The 18,316-nt window shown below is 41.0% G+C and overlaps 1 protein-coding gene across 2 annotated transcripts in view; it reads left to right on the top strand.

Moving 5' to 3' along the window:
• PITPNB (phosphatidylinositol transfer protein beta) overlaps positions 1-18,316 on the top strand; it is a 65,056-nt gene that overhangs the window by 28,965 nt on the left and 17,775 nt on the right. For both annotated transcript variants that reach the window (XM_045887412.2, XM_045887413.3), the window contains exon 8: positions 13,566-13,643. In XM_045887412.2, coding sequence (XP_045743368.1) covers positions 13,566-13,643 — 78 coding nt within the window. The remainder of the gene's footprint in view (positions 1-13,565; positions 13,644-18,316) is intronic.

Raw genomic sequence — 18,316 nt, 5'->3', positions numbered from 1 at the left:
TGTAGACTTGCTGGTTTTTGGCCGTGCTTACGAACTGTACTTCACCATGCATAGAATGGATGTGATTAGACCCACAGAGTAACTAAATATTTAAGTGGGTGCTTTGACATATGTACATAATCAAAGGGTGACATTGTCACAGTAACTCTAGGAACAAGGATTTGTTGTAAAAATTTGTCAGTATGACCCAGGGTCACAGTAGTTTGCTTCAGAAATCATATATATATTTAAATGTATGGGTTATTCATTTTTTTTGTTGTTGGTTACTTTGGAAAGTCTGTATAGAACTGTTACTGTAACCACCATTCTCTGTAATTTTCTAGAAGATGTGTGATTGCCTAATGAAACAAGCTGAGGAGTCTAAGATTTCTGCACAAATGTCGCCACTCAATTTCCTTTGGCCACTATACAAAGCAGGTTTCTTATTTTGGGGGAAAGCAGCGTTGTAGTGAAGGGTTAAAGTGTTATATCCCTTAAGAAGGAAGGCTCCTGCTTGGTGTGGCGTTCCAGCAGAACACATCCCTGAGCCCCTACACCCTCCTGGCCCCTCCTCCATTTCAAATCTAACCCAGGAATTGTTCCTGAAAAGCCTTCTTCTTTTCCTCAATAAATTGGGTACCCACTGGGGGCCCAGACTATACTGTACCTCATCATCTCTGTGTTTCCAGGACCTAGCAAGATGCTCAGTGCATGACATCAAGTGAACTTTTCAATAAAGGTTTGGTGAATCAAAAAGCATTTGCAATTTTTTCCTTTGTTGTGTTTAAAAAAAGGTGGAGTGGGGAGAAGACCATTTGGAGGAATTGAAGTTTTTGTCATTCTGGTATTAGATGAACAAAATGCTACTCTAGTTCCTTCTTTACTTATCCTAGGTGATGAAGCATATGTGATATGCCTTTAATTCTAAAATTTCATTTCTAATGAGCAAGTAGCTTTGTCATATTAAAAGGTGTTTTAGTTAGACCAAATTGTAATGAGTCAAGGTTTTATCTAGCATACAAAAGATACCAGAATATAACTTCCTTAATTTCTAAAGTCGTTTTTCATACAGAACCACAATAAAAAAGTTGAGAATTCTTTAAATGTCCTGATGAACTGCACATGCATATCTTCAGCTTATTTCCAAAATATACACAAATGAGTCAGTTGACATCTGCGTCTGCTTTTTTTAAAGGTATAAATGCGAATCTGGCCTCTTTTAATCATCTCCAGCACTTTGTCTAAGTAGCTTTTCATGATTTGTACACAAAAGTCACTTCCCAGGAGAGGAAGACTCTTTAAAGTGTAAGCCGAAGTGTACACACAATTAACATGAGAGAGACCTTCGTTTTTGGAAGTAATTTGAAAGAAAATGAGCACGGTTTGAAAAAAAGAAAGAAATTGGAACCACATTTTTAGGTATTTATGTGTAACCAGAAAGGACTCTGTCAGTCTTCCTCCATAGTGTATGCTTCCTCTGCAGTGTGTGATGTGTGACTTTATCATTTCCAAGAATTTATTTTCATAGAAATAATGTTTAATTGAAGCTTTTAAGGCTCACAAGTCTAAAAGTGATATAGTTTCACATCCAACTGTTTTTTAAACATCAGTAATAAGGAAATACTAATGATATGAAACTGTAGTGGTGTTTCACTGAAGATGGTATTCTGCCGGTCATTTCTGGGTCACAGAAAGGTTGTGCAGGGTGTGCTCTGACTGATAGGGTCTTTCCTGGGGACTTCCCCGAAGAGCATGAAGGGGCCCTTTGAATGTGAGTGACCCAGTAAGCTTGTATTCTTAAGAGAAACCTCAGATTCCTACCTCTTCCTTCTTTTGTTCTTTTTAACCTCTTTGTTACCCTCTTGTTACTAAGTCATATTTAGTCCAAGTCTCCATCCTTTCTCCCAGCCCCTCTCCTTTGCAAATACCCCCCTGGGGAGCGTTGGGGGGTTGTGTCCTGCAGTGTGGTCGCTGAGTGCTACAGCCACCCTGCAGCCCCGATGCCTGCCCTGCGGAGCCAGACTTCCTGAGCTGTGGTCCTTGGGTCATCACACTGCTGAACTCTGGACCACTCTCTGTGCCACCTCTTGGCAGCACAGCCCTTCTCCTTGATACCTCACGGGACACAGGCATCCCAGGTGAGGGGGTGGGCTGCTGATCAAGCTCACCCTTCCTCGAAGTAGCTGGAATTGCTTTCCTCGGTCCAGCCCACTCGGCTTTACCCCTCCCCCCCCTTGCTTATTTTCCTTTGGAGAACATCCCCACTGTGGCTAGAAGGCAGGTCTGTAAATGTGGGAATCCCAGTTGTGGCTGAATCTGCCCACAGGTCCAGTTCTCTGAACATTGCTTGGAAGTAAAGAGGTTCTATTTAGGGTTCCTGAGGCCCTCTGGGGAGCGTTGTGACTAACTCTCAAGCTTGCTTCTCAGAGCCTTAGCTAGGACTCTGGCCAAAACGCTTGGGGCCCTTTCCTTTCAAGCTAGGTTTGCCCAGGGACAGCTTGTTAGAAATGCAGAGTTTTAGCTCCCACCCTGGTCAGTCTCTAGGCGGCACTCTGGGCTCCATCCAGCTCTCTGGGCGATTTCTGTGCATGCTCACTTGGGACATGCTTTAGTACACTATACGTGGTGAAGATTGCACAGTGGGCACTCTTCGAAGATTTTAAAAGCGGAGGGAATCTCAGTTGGAGGCCAGGATCCAAAACATTCACCTCAACCTTTATTTTTACTGTTAAGGAGTTTGAGCCCAGGGGAAGTGCTGTAACTTCTCTAAACCACATAAGCTCTGGAAAGGGAAGTTGGGGACTCAAAAGCAGGGCTGCTAATTTTTGTCTTTCTAGAGCATCTTCTCACCATATGATGTTCCTTCCTTTACAGTATATTAAGAGCATGCTTAATTTATTTAAAACAACCAACCACCCGCTCTTCTTTCCATCTCCCCTGGTTCCCCGAAAAAGCAGCAGTGGCCTTGGTCACCCTCTCCCATAACCACTAGACTCTGGGATATTTTGGAATTTGCATATATGCAATAGAATACTAAAAGGATTGGAGCCACTAAGGTGTCTTTTGGTCTGGGCACGGCTTAACAGAGGACACCCCTCATGTGTTTTCTCATATGTTCACTTAGCAAACATCTGTTGGAACTTGCTGTTTGCTCTGTGTTGGTATGGTAAATATTTTTCCAGATAAAGGAATAATTGTATCTGTCTGAAGGGATTGCAAGATTCTTAATCATGGAACACTTTAAAGTGTTTCTAAGTGAATTGGAGTTGGTTGCTTGTGTAGCGTGCAGTGCTAAGTTCCCCTGCACCAAAGGGCCTTTTCTTTTTTTTCTTTCTTTTCCATCACAACTGATACAAACCAGTGCTGGGCTCCAGGCTGCAGCCAAAGTTGGAGTTCGAGGGCTGACTAGAACCTGGAAGCTTGGAGTTTTGTACTTCACTAAAAGAAGAGCCCTGGCCCATTTTAATTGTACATAATAATGGAATTGTTGGGCTCTTCTAAACTGCTCACTTAAGCCATTTGTAGAAATCCCTTGGTAATTTTTTTAAGGATTGCGATGTCAAAGCAAATGAGTTGGTTTTTAAAGTTTGTGCTTTTTGCTTCTTTCTAGCATTGCCCATTTGTTCTTTGTTTGTGAACCTTTTGTTTAGTATGTTTTGGTAGGCAGAACAATGCTGCAATTTAGTTGAGAGCCGAAATAATGCTAAGCAACACCTGATTATCTGAAATCCCATTTGCCTTTGTAAATGAATATATAAAGGCCTGCTTTTCCTTTCATTTAGCCATTTTTACTTTGAACACATCTTTACCTTGTTTGAGTGTTGAACAGTCTGACACTTTTTAATTGTTTTAAACCATGAGTGTATATTGTTTTTAGTTATTGCTCTTTTTAAAATATTTTTTTTTAAAGATTTTATTTATTTATTTGAGACAGAGAGAATGAGAGACAGAGAGCATGAGAGGGAGGAGGGTCAGAGGGAGAAGCAGACTCCCTGCCGAGCAGGGAGCCCGATGCGGGACTAGATCCCGGGACTCCAGGATCATGACCTGAGCCGAAGGCAGTTGCTTAACCAACTGAGCCACCCAGGCGCCCGAGTTATTGCTCTTTTTAAAAGAGACTTCTTGAATGTCAGCCTTGGAAGGCTGATGAAACTTGGTTTAATTTATTTAGGCATGTAAGTTTTGGTCACACCTTCAGCAATGCTTGTTTCTGGTGCTCTAGGAAGGATTTGGGCATATCTTTTTCTTTGATCAGACATTCCGTGAGACGGTGCCCAGATGTTACACATTTGAGTATATAGTCTTGGCAACATATGCTTTACTGTACTGCCTTTAGAAAAAGCTTCGTAATTTTAAAGAAATGCAAGAATCATAAAATATGCTTTCTAAACCTTTTTAAGATTAATTTTTTTTCTTTAAAATTAAAAACATAAAATCTGGCTGGAAAAAACTAAGTATTAGGTCAGACTTTGTGGAATTGTTAATATTTGTCAGCTTTTGAGCCACATAAATGACATTTTGGGAGTCAACCTAACAGACCTTCCAAATTAATCTTTGATGGATGATAATGCTAGTGGTCAGCACCGGTTCATCATCTTTCACAGCTTTCAAAAAGCTTCTGCAGTTCTAGATGTTACTTTCATTCCAGCTATTGCCGCTTACTTCCTAAGAAGGGCTTTCTACTTCTTAGAGCTGTGCAGTGGCTACCTAATTCTTTAGCCCTGAAGAGAGCTTTTGTTTATTAGAAGTCCGTGGCTGAGATCCATGGAGTCCGAGGAGAGCCTGTGGTTGCCAGCGCTGTTTCAGTTGTTCTCTTTGGCGTGAGCAGACTTGATCTAGTAGAATACCTCTTCCTTTTGCCATAAATGAAGCGAGGCATTCAGTCTCTATCTTGAAAGTTTGTAACATGTCTCTGATGTATGTGCGAGAGCGCCAAAAGCTCTTTATTAAAGTGTGTGCGTAATAAAGAGGTGAGACATCTGACCCAGCTCCGAATTGTAATGGTAGCCCCCTTGAATTCAGAGAAAAGAAAAAACAAAACAAATATAGGTTTTCAGGTACCAGTGATTTTGCATTTGCTTACAAAATTTCCGCTTGTCAATGCTCGTCTCCTTTCACCTTTTCTGTGCTGTGAAGCAAGCCACTGTCGAAATCCTTTTTGTAGTAATAGAGGTTCCCCCCTCCTTAAAGGGGATATAAATAAACATAAGCATAGTTTTTATTAAAAAGAAATGTAAAAATGTTTCCCACTTTATTCTGCTACCTTACATGGTCAGCTTTTGGAACTCTTAAAAGATTTACATCCAGTCATGGATTTAGAGAATGTGCTAGTGTATTTGAAGGCATAGTTGGATGGCAGTGCCCTCTTGTGGGAGAATATCATATTGCTTATTTCATGCTCGGTTAAATCTTAAGGGATTTTTAAATTTCTCTTAAAAATCTGAATGTATGGGCGCCTGGGTGGCTCAGATGGTTAAGCGTCTGCCTTCGGCTCAGGTCATGATCCCAGCGTCCTGGGATCGAGTCCCGCATCGGGCTCCCTGCTCCTTGGGAGCCTGCTTCTCCCTCTGCCTCTCTCTCTGTCTCTCATGAATAAATAAATAAAATCTTTAAAAAAAAAAAAATCTGAATGTATGAAGGATGGCTCAGTAGGTTAAGTGTCTGACTCTTGGTTTCGTTTCAGGTCATGATCTCAGGGTCAGGTGATGGAGCCCTTATCAGGCTCGCTCAGCACTTGGAGTCGGCTTGAGAGTCTCTCTCTCCCTCTTCCCCCCACACCCCATGACCTTATTTCATGGCTTGGTTAAATCTTAAGAGTGCTTGTGTGCCCTCTCTCTCTCAAATAAATCTTAAAAAATCTGCATGAACCAGTATGTTTTGCATAAAATACTTTTTCAACTAGAACCTATTAACTTAATGTTTATTTTTGATCTCTTCCATATTTTAAAAATAAAAACGTAGGGAGGGTGGTGGAGGTGGTGAGGTGTGTGTGAAGTAGAATTGCTCCAGTTTCTGAAGGGGGGGGAAACATGCATTTTTGAACAGCTGAAAGAAATTAGCGTAAGTGGCTCCAACTCGAGTTTTTAAAGTGTTTTCCTTATAAAAGCCTCCCCCCCCCGCCTTTTTTTCCTTTTCTTTTTTAAAGCAGTGTTACTCTTTCTTAGGGAAAGTTCTCCAGGCAGAGAGGGAGCAAAAATCCTTTCAGGTACTTGAGTCTTACCAAATGATAAAAATGTAAATCACATCATATTTGCAGTTAAAGTATGGTGTTTGACCTGGGTGTTGACAGAGCAGCATCTGAGTCTTGGTTTTTCTGCTCCACAAGGGCAAAGGATTTCATTTCCCCACCCCCGGAAGTGATGGTATTACCTTTGTTCCAACATTGTGAGGGTTAACTGAGAGAATGTGTGTGCCTGGCACATAAGTAAGTTCTCCAAAAATAGTAGCAAGAATGATGCTGTTTATTGGATTTTGCTCTTGCTGTTAAAAAAAAAAAAGTATTTTTTTTCTGCAATTATTTCCTACTTAATGTTTGTTAAATTGGTGATTATGGGTTAACTGGAGTCCTGGGTCTTAGGAGCAGTTGTGTCTGAAGGTTAGCTCATAGACCAACGTGGACATTTTGCTGGAAAGGGCTCACCTGAATATTCATGAGGACTTTCCCCTTGTTTTAGTTTAAGGAATTTAATATGATAGGTTTATCATCTATTGTCATTTAAGGAAATAAATACATTTTGTGTTAAGACTTTTTTGAACATACTACATATCGGGCATTTGCAATTTAATCTTAAAATATGTGATGTTTAACAAGCCCCTTTAACAAAATTGACTTGTTAACGTGTTAAAACTTGTTGGTGTGAAGAGTTTAAAATATTGTCATTTTAAAATGCTTTAATAAGTATATAAACATAATAATAAAATATCTTGTAACAAACATATTGTATATTTGTGCAAACCAGTAAGTAGCCCACCTACTCTGAGGGCAGGGCTGAGGAGTAGCCTACCAGCCTTGGGCTATCCAGAAACCCCCTTTCCCACTTGCCCACATTTCATTTAGAGCACAACTATTTGGTTTCCCTGTTGGGTTGTGGGAGATGGATTTGTCATATCAGGCTTTTTTTTTTTCTTAACTTTCATTTTTATTTTTTTAAGTAGGCTTCACACCCAGCGTGGGGCTCGAACTCACAACCCCTAGATCAAGAGTCACATGCTCTAGCATCTGAGCCAGCCAGGTGCCCCTGTCACATTAGGCTTTTGGTTGTAACTTCTTTTCAGGGCTGGAATTCTGATTTCTTTCTCTTTCTCTATTAACTTGTAACCTTCCAGAGGCTTTGGAGGTCTGCCTTCATAAGCATGACAGTGTCGGCCATCTCAGACTAAGATACAGATAAGATGAGAAAGAATGCAAGAGGCGCTTAGCCTGACTGTGCTCTAACCTCGCTGTGCTCTAGCCAGACTGTGTTCTGGGCTGTGGCCACCTTTTAACATACAGCTCTGTTGACAGCCTCTGCCTGCTTCCCATGCTCAACACCATCCTCACCCCCACCCCAGATCTCTATGCAGGGTCTCTATGAGATTAAAAAGATCACAAAAAAAGTGTTTTCTTCGGCCCTGTAGGTTTGACTGCATTTCTGTTCTCAGTGCAGTTATTTAAAAATTCTCCTTTTAGGATTCATTGGTGGGAAGCCGGTAAGGATTAATGAGAGGGCTGAATTAGAGAATATTTTTTAATGCAGTTTTGTTCCTCTGAGGTACATTCAGTAACAGAAACTAGGCCAACAAGTTATTGACAATTAGTGGTCCTTTGGGAATCTGCTTTAATGAATAGATAAGAATGATTTGTAATTAGCATAATAATTATATGCAAATGAATGCTTCTGAATTGCTCTAAAACACTTCTGAACTGTTTAAACAGCCCTCCTGAGATCTTGTTACTCTATTAATTTGTGTAGCAAATCTTTTTTTCATAGATCACGCAAAGATAAACTTCAGTCCAGCCCCTGTCCGAATTATGAATTCCAAGGTGGTAGGACCTGAATTAATGAGATTTACTTATACTATATTAATGGTGCTCTGTGGGAACCTGAAAGGGTGAGGAGTCCTTGGGGAGATGTAATTAAAAATAGGAAAGAAAGCTGCTTATTTGAAAATAACTGTTGAAATGAGTTTCTTAAACAAGTTCGTAAATGTTATTTGTCTTTACACCTTTGTTACTTGCTGTTGCAAAATTTAATGCAAACATTTTTCTTAATGGGCTTCTCCTCTGCAGTCTGGCTTGAATTTTGTCAGCTCCAATTAGTTACGTACTAGGGTCAACGGTGATAGGATCCAGGAACTCCTTGTGTTCCAAGTGCCACAGTATGTACTGAAAAATGAAGGGCAGTGCTAATAGACGATGTTTGTTACTTATCTTCATATTTAATTTGGTCTTTTCGCCCTCATCCTGGTCTTTACTTTTAGGATGTGATTAGAGAAAATACGCTTTGCTAGGTTGAGCAGCAATACCCGTGCATTCTAAACTTCGTGATTATCTTTGAGCTATTTGAATAGACACCTAATTAATCATCTTGTGCTAAAGGAAAGCATTTTACAGCATGCTGCAGGATCCTAATAGCTCTCTCAAGTTTTTATTTTTACCCTGTAGAATTGTTTCTTTTTGCAGGGGTGCGGGTGTGTGTGTGTGTGTGTGTGTGTGTGTGTGTGTGTCCTTTTTTAAGCAGGTGTGGTGGGGTTGCTAATGCTTGTGGTTTGGGCACTCTTTTCCTCAGCTTACATTTAGCTTCACTTGTGGTAACCCATGTATGGTTCTTTAAGCAGTTTCTGGTGTCTGGAGCTCTTCTCGATTTTTCCACAAGCTGTCAAGAAACTCCTACCAAGTCCCCCACCTCCTACTCACTTCCCCATTCATAATCATGAGTTAAATCTGGGCTCAAGGACATTTAGGTTGGCTCAGCACAGATTTTATACTTGCATTTTGGGGGACAGCCACTATGCTAAAAGATTCATAAAACTAATATTCTTTGTCTTCAGAATGAATCTGGTTTCTGTTGAGAGTTTCTATTGAGAGCTGTAGTGAGTAACAGATGTACACCCAAGAGGTAGCACAACTTTTGTATTCGAGTGACAGAAAACAGCTATTTATGAGAATTTAATGAATGTATTTTGTGGCTCCAGCATGGAGACTCAGTAAGCCATTTATTTACCATATTATATTTTATTTGTTCTCCATAGGGTGTCTTGACTTTCACTTGCCTCCTTTTTTTACTTAAATAAGAGTTTTCAATTAAATAGAGTTGTATTAACACTAATTCGAATCTACCTTATGCTGATACCGTTGTGTTTTGTTGTTGTTCGGCCACTAGTATTGGTGGAACGAGCCGTGTCTAGGGACATTACACCTAACTTGATAATGATGGTTTTACTAAGCCCTTATCCTGGCCAGGCCTCTGGGCATTATACAGATAATTAAAATTTGATCATAAAAATTTTAAACACAGTGCACCTTAGCAATAGGATTTTTCTACTTTTAAAAGTGATTTTAAAAATACATTTCCGTGGCCTAGTGAATTTGCTTTCTTTTTTTCCCAAGGATTACAGAAAGTGCATAGCAAATTCAGCCTTCAGAATACCCAGGAGCTGAAGACTCAAGTAGGCTACAGCTGTCTTCACCCACAGTATTCTAAAAGAACTAATGAGATGAGAAGTCTGCAGCTGGTGGCAAGCACAATAAACCATGAGCCAAGGGCTTCTCTTCATCAGAGCCTCCCCGTTCCCCATGGGATCCCAAAGGAGACAGAATACTAACAAAGCCAGCAGGCTGTCTCATTCCACACTATTGCTCATTTGCAGCTATAATTGGTAGCTGAGGTTGCATTCTGTATGCTGAAACTGTCATACATGAAGGAATATATTTGTTCATTGTGATACAGATATAAATCGGCCAGTTTTCAAATATGGAAAGACCAAACTAGATACCCAACAATAAAATTGTAGCAAAGACGATTCTGTTCCAAAAAATTAAATGTTTGTTATAAAGGTACAAAACTGAGGTGGTTAAAACTACACCTGCTTCCCGCTTTTTAATACCTTGCTACTTAATTCAACTGATTAAACATTTACGTATTCAAACCAACATAAAAAAACACAAAAATTCCTAGGTTTTGACAAGATGCATTATCCTCATCTGTCAGGGTTAAGGTGCTGTTGTTAATAATTGGGTTCTGTTACGTTTTCAGTGTAATACCTTTAATGTTTGCTGCTTTTTAGTCAAGAGAAAAAAAGCCAGGAAGATTTACCTTGGGAGATCTGTGTATGTGTGTATAGTATTTTATATGCACACACTCCTGCCTTATAGGCAGATCTACTTTGATACCTCTGCTGCTGCTGCTGCTTGGTGTTTTTGAAATGTGTTTTGCTTATCTGGCAGTTGTGGACGCTCTTCTGCCACCTGCTCTGTGGTGTACTAGAGTGAGCCAAGGACAGAGGCTAAGAAGGCTTGAGTTGAAGCCCTAGGGCAGGAGAGATTTTCAACTCACCACTTCCTTGTCGGGACCATGGCTTCCTCATCTGCAGAGAGGCAGCTCCGATGGTCTTCAAGGTTGGGTGTTCCTGTATAATTCTGTGAGCTCTTAGTTCGCAGTGAATAACTGGCACCAATGATGGAGGCTGGCAAGTAGACTGCAACAGTGTGTTGGGTAGAGAGTGGAGAAGTTTGGAAGCATTATTCCATGTTCTTCAGTTAATTAATTTATCAAATATGGATTGAGAAGCCCTGAGTTGTCACCCTGGGATGGAGCTGGGTTGGGAAGGGCCTGAAGGAGTGTCGTCAATGAAGCCTGCCTGATCCATCTGTTCGTTTTCACCCTCCCTGGTGCCATCATCGTGCAGTAGTTCTGTAGGCTCCATTTCATCAGTTCTAAGGTTCCCCTGCCCTCTTTTCCTCACATTTTAATACATTCAGAATTAGGGTTTGTCTTCCAGTTGTGGCATGTTTTATTGGCTGAGTGTGTTCTTTCTTAATGGCACATAAAATGGTGGAGCATCCTCTGACAGCCTCTCAGATTTGGGAAATTGATATTTACTGTCCAGCACAGGCCAGGCTCCATAATATCTCAGATTTTGCATTAAAAAGAACATTTTGAATGGCATACCCACAGTGAGGTCACACCTGAGACGGTTTAAAAAAAAAAAAAAGTATTTTCCCTTTAAACAGGATGAAATATAGAACACTTGCCAGGCCTCTGGGCATTGTAGAGATAATTACAATTTAATCATAAAAAAATTTTTTTTTTAAGATTTTATTTATTTATTTGACAGATTGATAGCGAGAGAGGGAACACAAGCAGGGGGGACTGGGAGAGGGAGAAGCAGGCTTCCCGCTGAGCAGGGAGCCAGACGTGGGGCTCGATCCCAGGACCCTGGGACCATGACCTGAGCCGAAGGCAGACGCCTAACGACTGAGCCGCCCAGGCACCCCTAATCATAAAAATTTTTAACATATACTTTAGCAGTTAAGGTTCTTCTACCTTTAAACATACTGTTAAAACTCCTTTTAAGAATACATTTCCTTGGCTTATGTCGGTTGGTTTCGATTCTGAGTACAGTTCTCTCCATTCTCTGTTGGCAGTTAACCTGTGCTCTCTGGGGTTTCCATTATCTTTTCTTTGTTTGCCTCTCTTTTTTTCTCCCAGCCCAACTGTGACTTTGTAGGAGCTAGCTGGCACCAGGTAGGTGTGTTGGTTCTCCTTACACCCTCGGAGCCCTTGGACTACCTCATAGCATCTTGTGTGCTGCTTTCTATGTGTGGTGGCTATGGGATAAGTAGACCTTGATGGAGGCAGATGGTGTCAAAAGTGATTCTTGGATAGAATGCTCAATATTTTCAATTCTGGGGAAAAGTGAGCTTGTCTCCAGGTTTCAGTTCCAAGCCTCCGAGCTAGAGAAAATGTTTGATGGCGCTACGTGATTATTTACGTTAGCAGGAGGGCCGATTCTGCACTGTGAACCCAGGTCTTGAGACCACCTGCCCACTTGGTTCTTTGCTCAGCAGTGAAGTTGTTAATGTTGAAGTTGTAGCTCTAAATCGGAATTTAAAAATTTGTGTTAGTTGACAGTAATTGAACTTTCTGCTGATGTGCCCAGACACATGAGTAACTCCAGTTCTCCAACTCCTTGCAGGCGGCTCGTCCAGGTTTGTCGTTCCCGGATAATGCTGACTGACGTAATGCCTGTGGCTACACCACACGGTGTATTTTAAAGCACTAAGATCCAGTGTAGCCAGCTAAGTGTGCTTGTTTAATAATTATGGTGTGCTCTTGGGGGCCTTTCTGAAGTTTTGTTTTGTACTTGAACCTCACATTTTTCCTTCTTCACACAATTTACCTATAACTTTGTCAGTAATTATTGACATGTCATGTGCATTCCCTAAGTAAGTGTTGAATCCTGAGTGGCTGCTTCTCACCATGTTTTCTTTGATTTATGAAAGTTTGTCTTCTACTTTAGAGTATGTTCAGTGCTTGCCGTTTTCCCTAGAACAATGATTTTTCATACTTGACTGATCTGGGCATTTCCCCCAAAGTCTCTGGTCCTTCCATGAATGTCATGAGGGACCCTTGGCTCAGAAATTCTACTCGAGAAGGCAAGGGCTTCCCTTTGTAGGATTTTCAACTCACCAACTGACCTCTGCTCACTGGTACCATTAAAATTCATTTGTTTTTCTAAATCTGGACTTAAGCTCTTCAAAGGGAGTTTTTTCCTATTGCTGGGTTGTGTATAGATACGTGTGCAGTGACAAAAGAACTTTGGTAAAGCAGACAGGTTTAAAAAGATTTACTTCTTTCATTTTCTCCATTCTGTATGGAAAAGGATGTTAGGGAAATAGAATTGACACACACTATAGAACTTTGCTTAAAACCTAAGTCTTAGGGCCATTCCCCTGTGACAAGATATAACTGAGGTAGTCCCATCACGGAGTCGTAAACCCTTCCCTCGCCTTCTGTGACAACGAGGAGCTGCCATGAGTGCAGTCCCTCTATGAGCAGGCCAAGGGATTTGCGCTTGATGGGTCTCTGGACAAGGGTTTGGAGACGCTGGCCTCGTCATTGAGGCATCCGGCACAGACCCAGCCATGGAAGAGATGGGGGTGTTGCAGGATTAGTAGTTCAGTTTGCATTCCTAGCCAGAGTAGTCGCTCTCGGTCATCACCTCTGGGTATTGTCAAGACTAGGATGAGTACCTTTTATTTCTCGAATATGACTATATATGTATCAAAATGTTGAAACTGTTAAAAAAAAATGCGGGAATATTTGTTCTTGGAGGTAGCTGTTCAGTAACCAGTGGCTTGCTCATCGAGACTTTCATGACTAAATATTATGTAGTTGTCTTGCCTTAACGTTAAAGTGTGTAAAGCAAAGAGAACCAAACCAAAAACTTAATGTAATGAACCATTTTGCTCCTTTTACACAAAAGCACAGTAAGTCTAATCAGTTTCTGTCCTGTGTTTTAGTAGCTGCAAAGAGCTGTTCTGGCAAGGTTAAATAATTTTCTCTGAGTTTCTTCTCTGCCTCTGACTTTGTTTTGCTTTGCAGGACTACAAAGCTGATGAAGACCCAGCATTATTCCAGTCAGTCAAGACCAAGAGAGGCCCTTTGGGACCCAACTGGAAGGTACTGGATGCTGACCTTTCTGACAGGCAGAGTCTTGGCAACAAACCACTTGACAGGTCCCTAGTCTGGAAGAGCTGGTGATGTTTAAGTGAAAAATAGAAATGGCACAAAAATAGTTTTATTTGTGATAAGGACTTAGAGCCAGTTGCAGTTGGCCAGCAGGTGTGCGCTGTATTAACAAACAGAACACAGCCAGACTGTCACTTTCAGCATAACGCTCTTCCGATCACTCTTAAAAGAGACAAGTGATGTAGTCTTTGGGGATTGTAATGTTCTCTTCTGAGACTTGAAGCAGTACAAAAGTCCATGTTAAATGAAGGTTTATAGTTTAATTTAGTCTTAGTAAAAACTGAACAAGTTGTATTCACCTGAGCTCATGTTCCTGGCCTTTTAGTAGTTACGTTCTGGAAACCAGGACACCAGAGAACAATTTTGATGGCAAATAGTCATTTTCTAACAAAGAACACATCCTTACTTTATTCATGGGAGTAGGAAAAGCAATGTCAAGGTAATCATTTAAATTGCTATAGAAATATAATGCATTTTTTTTTTTTTTGGTTTTTTTTTTTTTTTTTTAGATTTTATTTATTTATTTGAGAGAGAGAATGAGAGAGAGAGAGAGAGAGCATGAGAGGGGGAGGGTCAGAGGGAGAAGCAGACTCCCTGCCGAGCAGGGAGCCCGATGCGGGACTCGATCCCGGGACTCCAGGATCATGACCTGAGCCGAAGGCAGTCGCTTAACCAACTGAGCCACCCAGGCGCCCCGAAATATAATGCATTTTAAAGATAGCCACTAAACTAAACGACAGACCCTTAAAGAAGGCTTAATGTGGTGATGGCAAGTTATTACAGTTAATTTGACAGGAGCAGGGGAACATTAAAACCTAAACATGCCCAAAGCAGATTTCCACCAACGTGTTTTACTTGGTAACCAATCTCTTCATGGTGAATCCAGTCACCAATCATTGATAAAAGTTATCTGCATGCTAGTTGTTGCTTGAAGATAGAGGATTACTGTAACAGCACCACAAATAACCCATTGAGTGGTTCTCCATGGGTGTTGGACTGTTTTGCAGACTGTCTTGCACATCAGCTAAAATGAAGAATGAGTCTGACTTTGTTCTATAAGAAATGATTCGTAATGATCTTAATTTTGCATTTGTTCTCTGAGTAGAGTTCAGTTCAAGATTCTCCCAATTGAATGGTCATGGCCAGAGACTTTTAACTTTAATTCCCAGGAAGTGATATATGTCACTTATAAATTAAGGAACAAATTCAGTATGTGTGATCTAAATTTCATTGAATGGATTTAAAGAATTTCCCCACCCTTTTGCAGATTTCTAACTGTGGACTTTAGAACTCACACTGAGTCAGAGGAGAAGTCTTTTCCCTTTGAGATTTAACCTGGCCTTCCAAAAAAAGAGTCTCGTGTTGGAGCAGTAGATGGGTGGCCACCTCAAAGGCAGCCCTATCTTCTAGAAGGCCGTCTTGCTCCATTAAGTCCTAATGCTAGCTAACGATGCTTTTACAGGGAATAGAGCGCAAAGTTAAGACTAATTTCCAACCTTTTAGGAACTTGGAATTTGATTTTTATTCCTTTTTTATTTATGATTTACCCTTTTTTTTTTTTTTTTAAGATTTTATTTATTTATTTGAGAGAGACAATGAGATAGAGCATGAGAGGGGAGAGGGTCAGAGGGAGAAGCAGACTCCCCGCCGAGCAGGGAGCCTGATGCGGGACTCGATCCCGGGACTCCAGGATCATGACCTGAGCTGAAGGCAGTCGCTTAACCAACTGAGCCACCCAGGTGCCCTATGATTTACCCTTTTAACTAACATTGCTTTGTCTTTTATCATCAATCAGTGATTAAAATTCTAGAATAAGTTAGTTTTTAGAAATAATGTGAAATTTACATTTTTTCAGGTTGCATTATAGCATTCTTCCCCCATTGTGTTTGTGTGTGTGCGTGCGCGCGTGTGAGACAGTTGCTTATTATTTCTCTGACAGGATGCTGGCTGATAGTGATCCCTTCCCACCCCTTTATCTCTTGGTTATTAACTTCAGCCAAATGATGGTGGATGTAGCTACTCTTATAAATGGAGTTACTGCTTAACTGAATTTCATTGAATTACTACGATCTCAGAAATAACCAGTAGTGTGTTGTCGTCTACTCCCCCCGCCCCCCTGCAGTTTCTCTTTCTGAGGTTTCATTTATCAGTGGTCAACTGCATTCTGGAATTAGTTGTTCCTTCTGAGGTCAAAAGGTCAGTGGTAGCCTGAAGCTGCATCACAGTGCCTGTGTTGTTCACCTCACTTCATCTCACCGTGTAGGCATTTTATCATCTCACATCGTCACAAGACGGGTGAGCTCAGTATAAGAAGATACTTTGAGAGAGAGAAAGACCAGATAGAGGATTACTATATATATATATTCGTGTAACTTTTATTACAGTATTTTGTTGTAATTGTTGTTTTGTGATTAGTTGTTGATGTCTCACTGTGCCTAATTTATAAATCAGACATGATCATAGGTATGTACGTGTAGGAAAAAACATAGTATATATAGGGTTCAGTACTGCCCGTGGTTTCAGGCCTCCACTGGGGGACTTGCAACATATCCCCCATGGATAAAGGGGACCTGCTGTAATTACACCATCTGCTTACTCCCCTGAAGGAAAATAAAGAGTAGAAAGGATGACAAATAACTGCTAATTCAGCATATAGAAAACTGTGGACTGACTTGATCTTCTCAGCATCTCTTGTAAGGAGGCCCCGTTTGTCAGTAACTATACTCCTCATGGCACTGAGGGCAGCACTGGATGATAGTTGCAGATTTCTATACTTCTGAAGTAGGAGAAGAGGCAAGGAATACACGGTAATTAGGGCAGAAAGGACGAAGAAATCCTGTTCTGGACCCACTTACCCCAGAGTGTATGTCAGAATGTTGCTGTGTCAGAGCTGCTTGGTAGCTCCACAGCCCTCCAGAGGCCTTCCATGTGCCATCCCACCCTCACCCTTCAGTCTTCCTTCCTATTGCCCCTCAGGAGAAACTCCCCTTACAAGAACAAACTCAAAAGTGTATTCAGCACTAAGTGCAAACTCTGTGATCTCTTTGAGACTTTTCCTTACTTATCCCACACTGGTGTGTTCTTCTGAATTATTGCAGTATTTACTGCTTGTCTGCACCAGACTGGAGAGTGGAAAAGAAACTTCTCCTTTGGTGCCAGGCACTATGCAAGGATGTGTTTAATCTTCACGACCTTCGTGTGAGCTAAGTGCAACTGCTTCATTATATAGATGGGAAACTTGGTCAGAGAAACACAGCAGGACGCCTCCCGTTTCCACAGCACTTGATTCAGTGCTCAGCACAGAGATGTGTAATGCGCGGAGACATGGCAGTTTCTGACTCAGAATTCTGCCTGTGACTCCCCAATCACTAGTGCATCTTTTATGCCCTGTTGCATCAAGGCACTTGTGGCTCTCTGTATTCATGGTATTAGCCAGAATTTGTTAATTCCTGTTAGTATCAGTTGTACGTTTCCAATGGTCAGAGAGTCTGTGGGTGAAATCCATTCCCTTATCCCATGTGTCACAAGTTGTGACTTCAGTAACTTAATCCTAGCTCTGGGCCTGGGTTTCCACATCTCTAAAATGTGAGGGACGTTGTAACTGCCTCAGAAGGTTGTTGCCAGGACTGAATGAAGTAATGAATGTCACATTCCCAGCTCAGGAAGCTTGGGTCTTTGGGAATGAAAAGCCTCTTCATGTCTTGGGGTTGATTACATCTGTGCATAAGCTACCCTATTTATGACACAGATATTCCTTGTCTCTATCTAGTATCCAGGGCTTCCCTCGTTTTAGTATCTGGGTTTGTCAAACTCATCTTGACTCACCCCTCCTTACCCCTTGTGGTTATGTATGTTTAATGAGTGCTTGGCCTAGGTCAGCCATGAAGCAGAGGCCACATAAAGGCTAGGGAGTCTTTGCTAGCAGGGGATCATGGGGATGCCAGGGAATAGATTTTCATATTTTCCAATTAGGTTAGAGTACAGGCTTTTTTTTTTTTTTGCCTTGTGGTATGATACATACCTTTTGTTTTTTGAAAACTACAGACCCAGAGATGTGGGCCTTAGTTATATATTCATTTTCCCTCTGAAAAGATAATTTTTAAAATCTGAGCACATGAATTCTATTTTGTTATGTAGGGTTCAACATTTAAGTGATTCTGTGCATACGAATAGAGTGATTTATAACCTGATAAAGATTTTTGCTTCAAGGTAGATTTGTGCATTTCTTATGGATTTAAATGTTTATTTCTTTGTGGCACTGCATGCACATGCGTGTGTGTGTACATGCTTTGGTTTCTTTTGGTTTTGAGGGCTTTGTTGTGTATTATGACATTGGTATGGCTGCCTATTCTAATGGTGTATCAAAAACAATGTACATGTGGATTCCTTTAGCTTTCCAGTTTACCTCCTCTGAACTGAAGAGTTGTCATTTTAACAAATTGAAACACCATCTTTGAAGATTATGGTGTCATTTTTATCCTATGGCAAGGCCTCATTTCTTTCTTCATTTAATCCAGACGCCTCATGAAGACTTAAGCTTCTGTGTCTACGTATATGAGGTAGTTAATAATTAGGCTTGTGAAGGTCTTTGTAGGAGGCTTTGC

This window comes from Mirounga angustirostris, unplaced genomic scaffold, assembly GCF_029215605.1.
Source record: "Mirounga angustirostris isolate CCGP_5_RB_7025 unplaced genomic scaffold, mMirAng1.0.hap1 SCAF_14, whole genome shotgun sequence".
NCBI lineage: Eukaryota > Metazoa > Chordata > Mammalia > Carnivora > Phocidae > Mirounga > Mirounga angustirostris.
The sequence above is the reverse complement of the archived record's forward strand: the minus strand, read 5'-3'. Positions and strand labels throughout refer to the sequence as shown.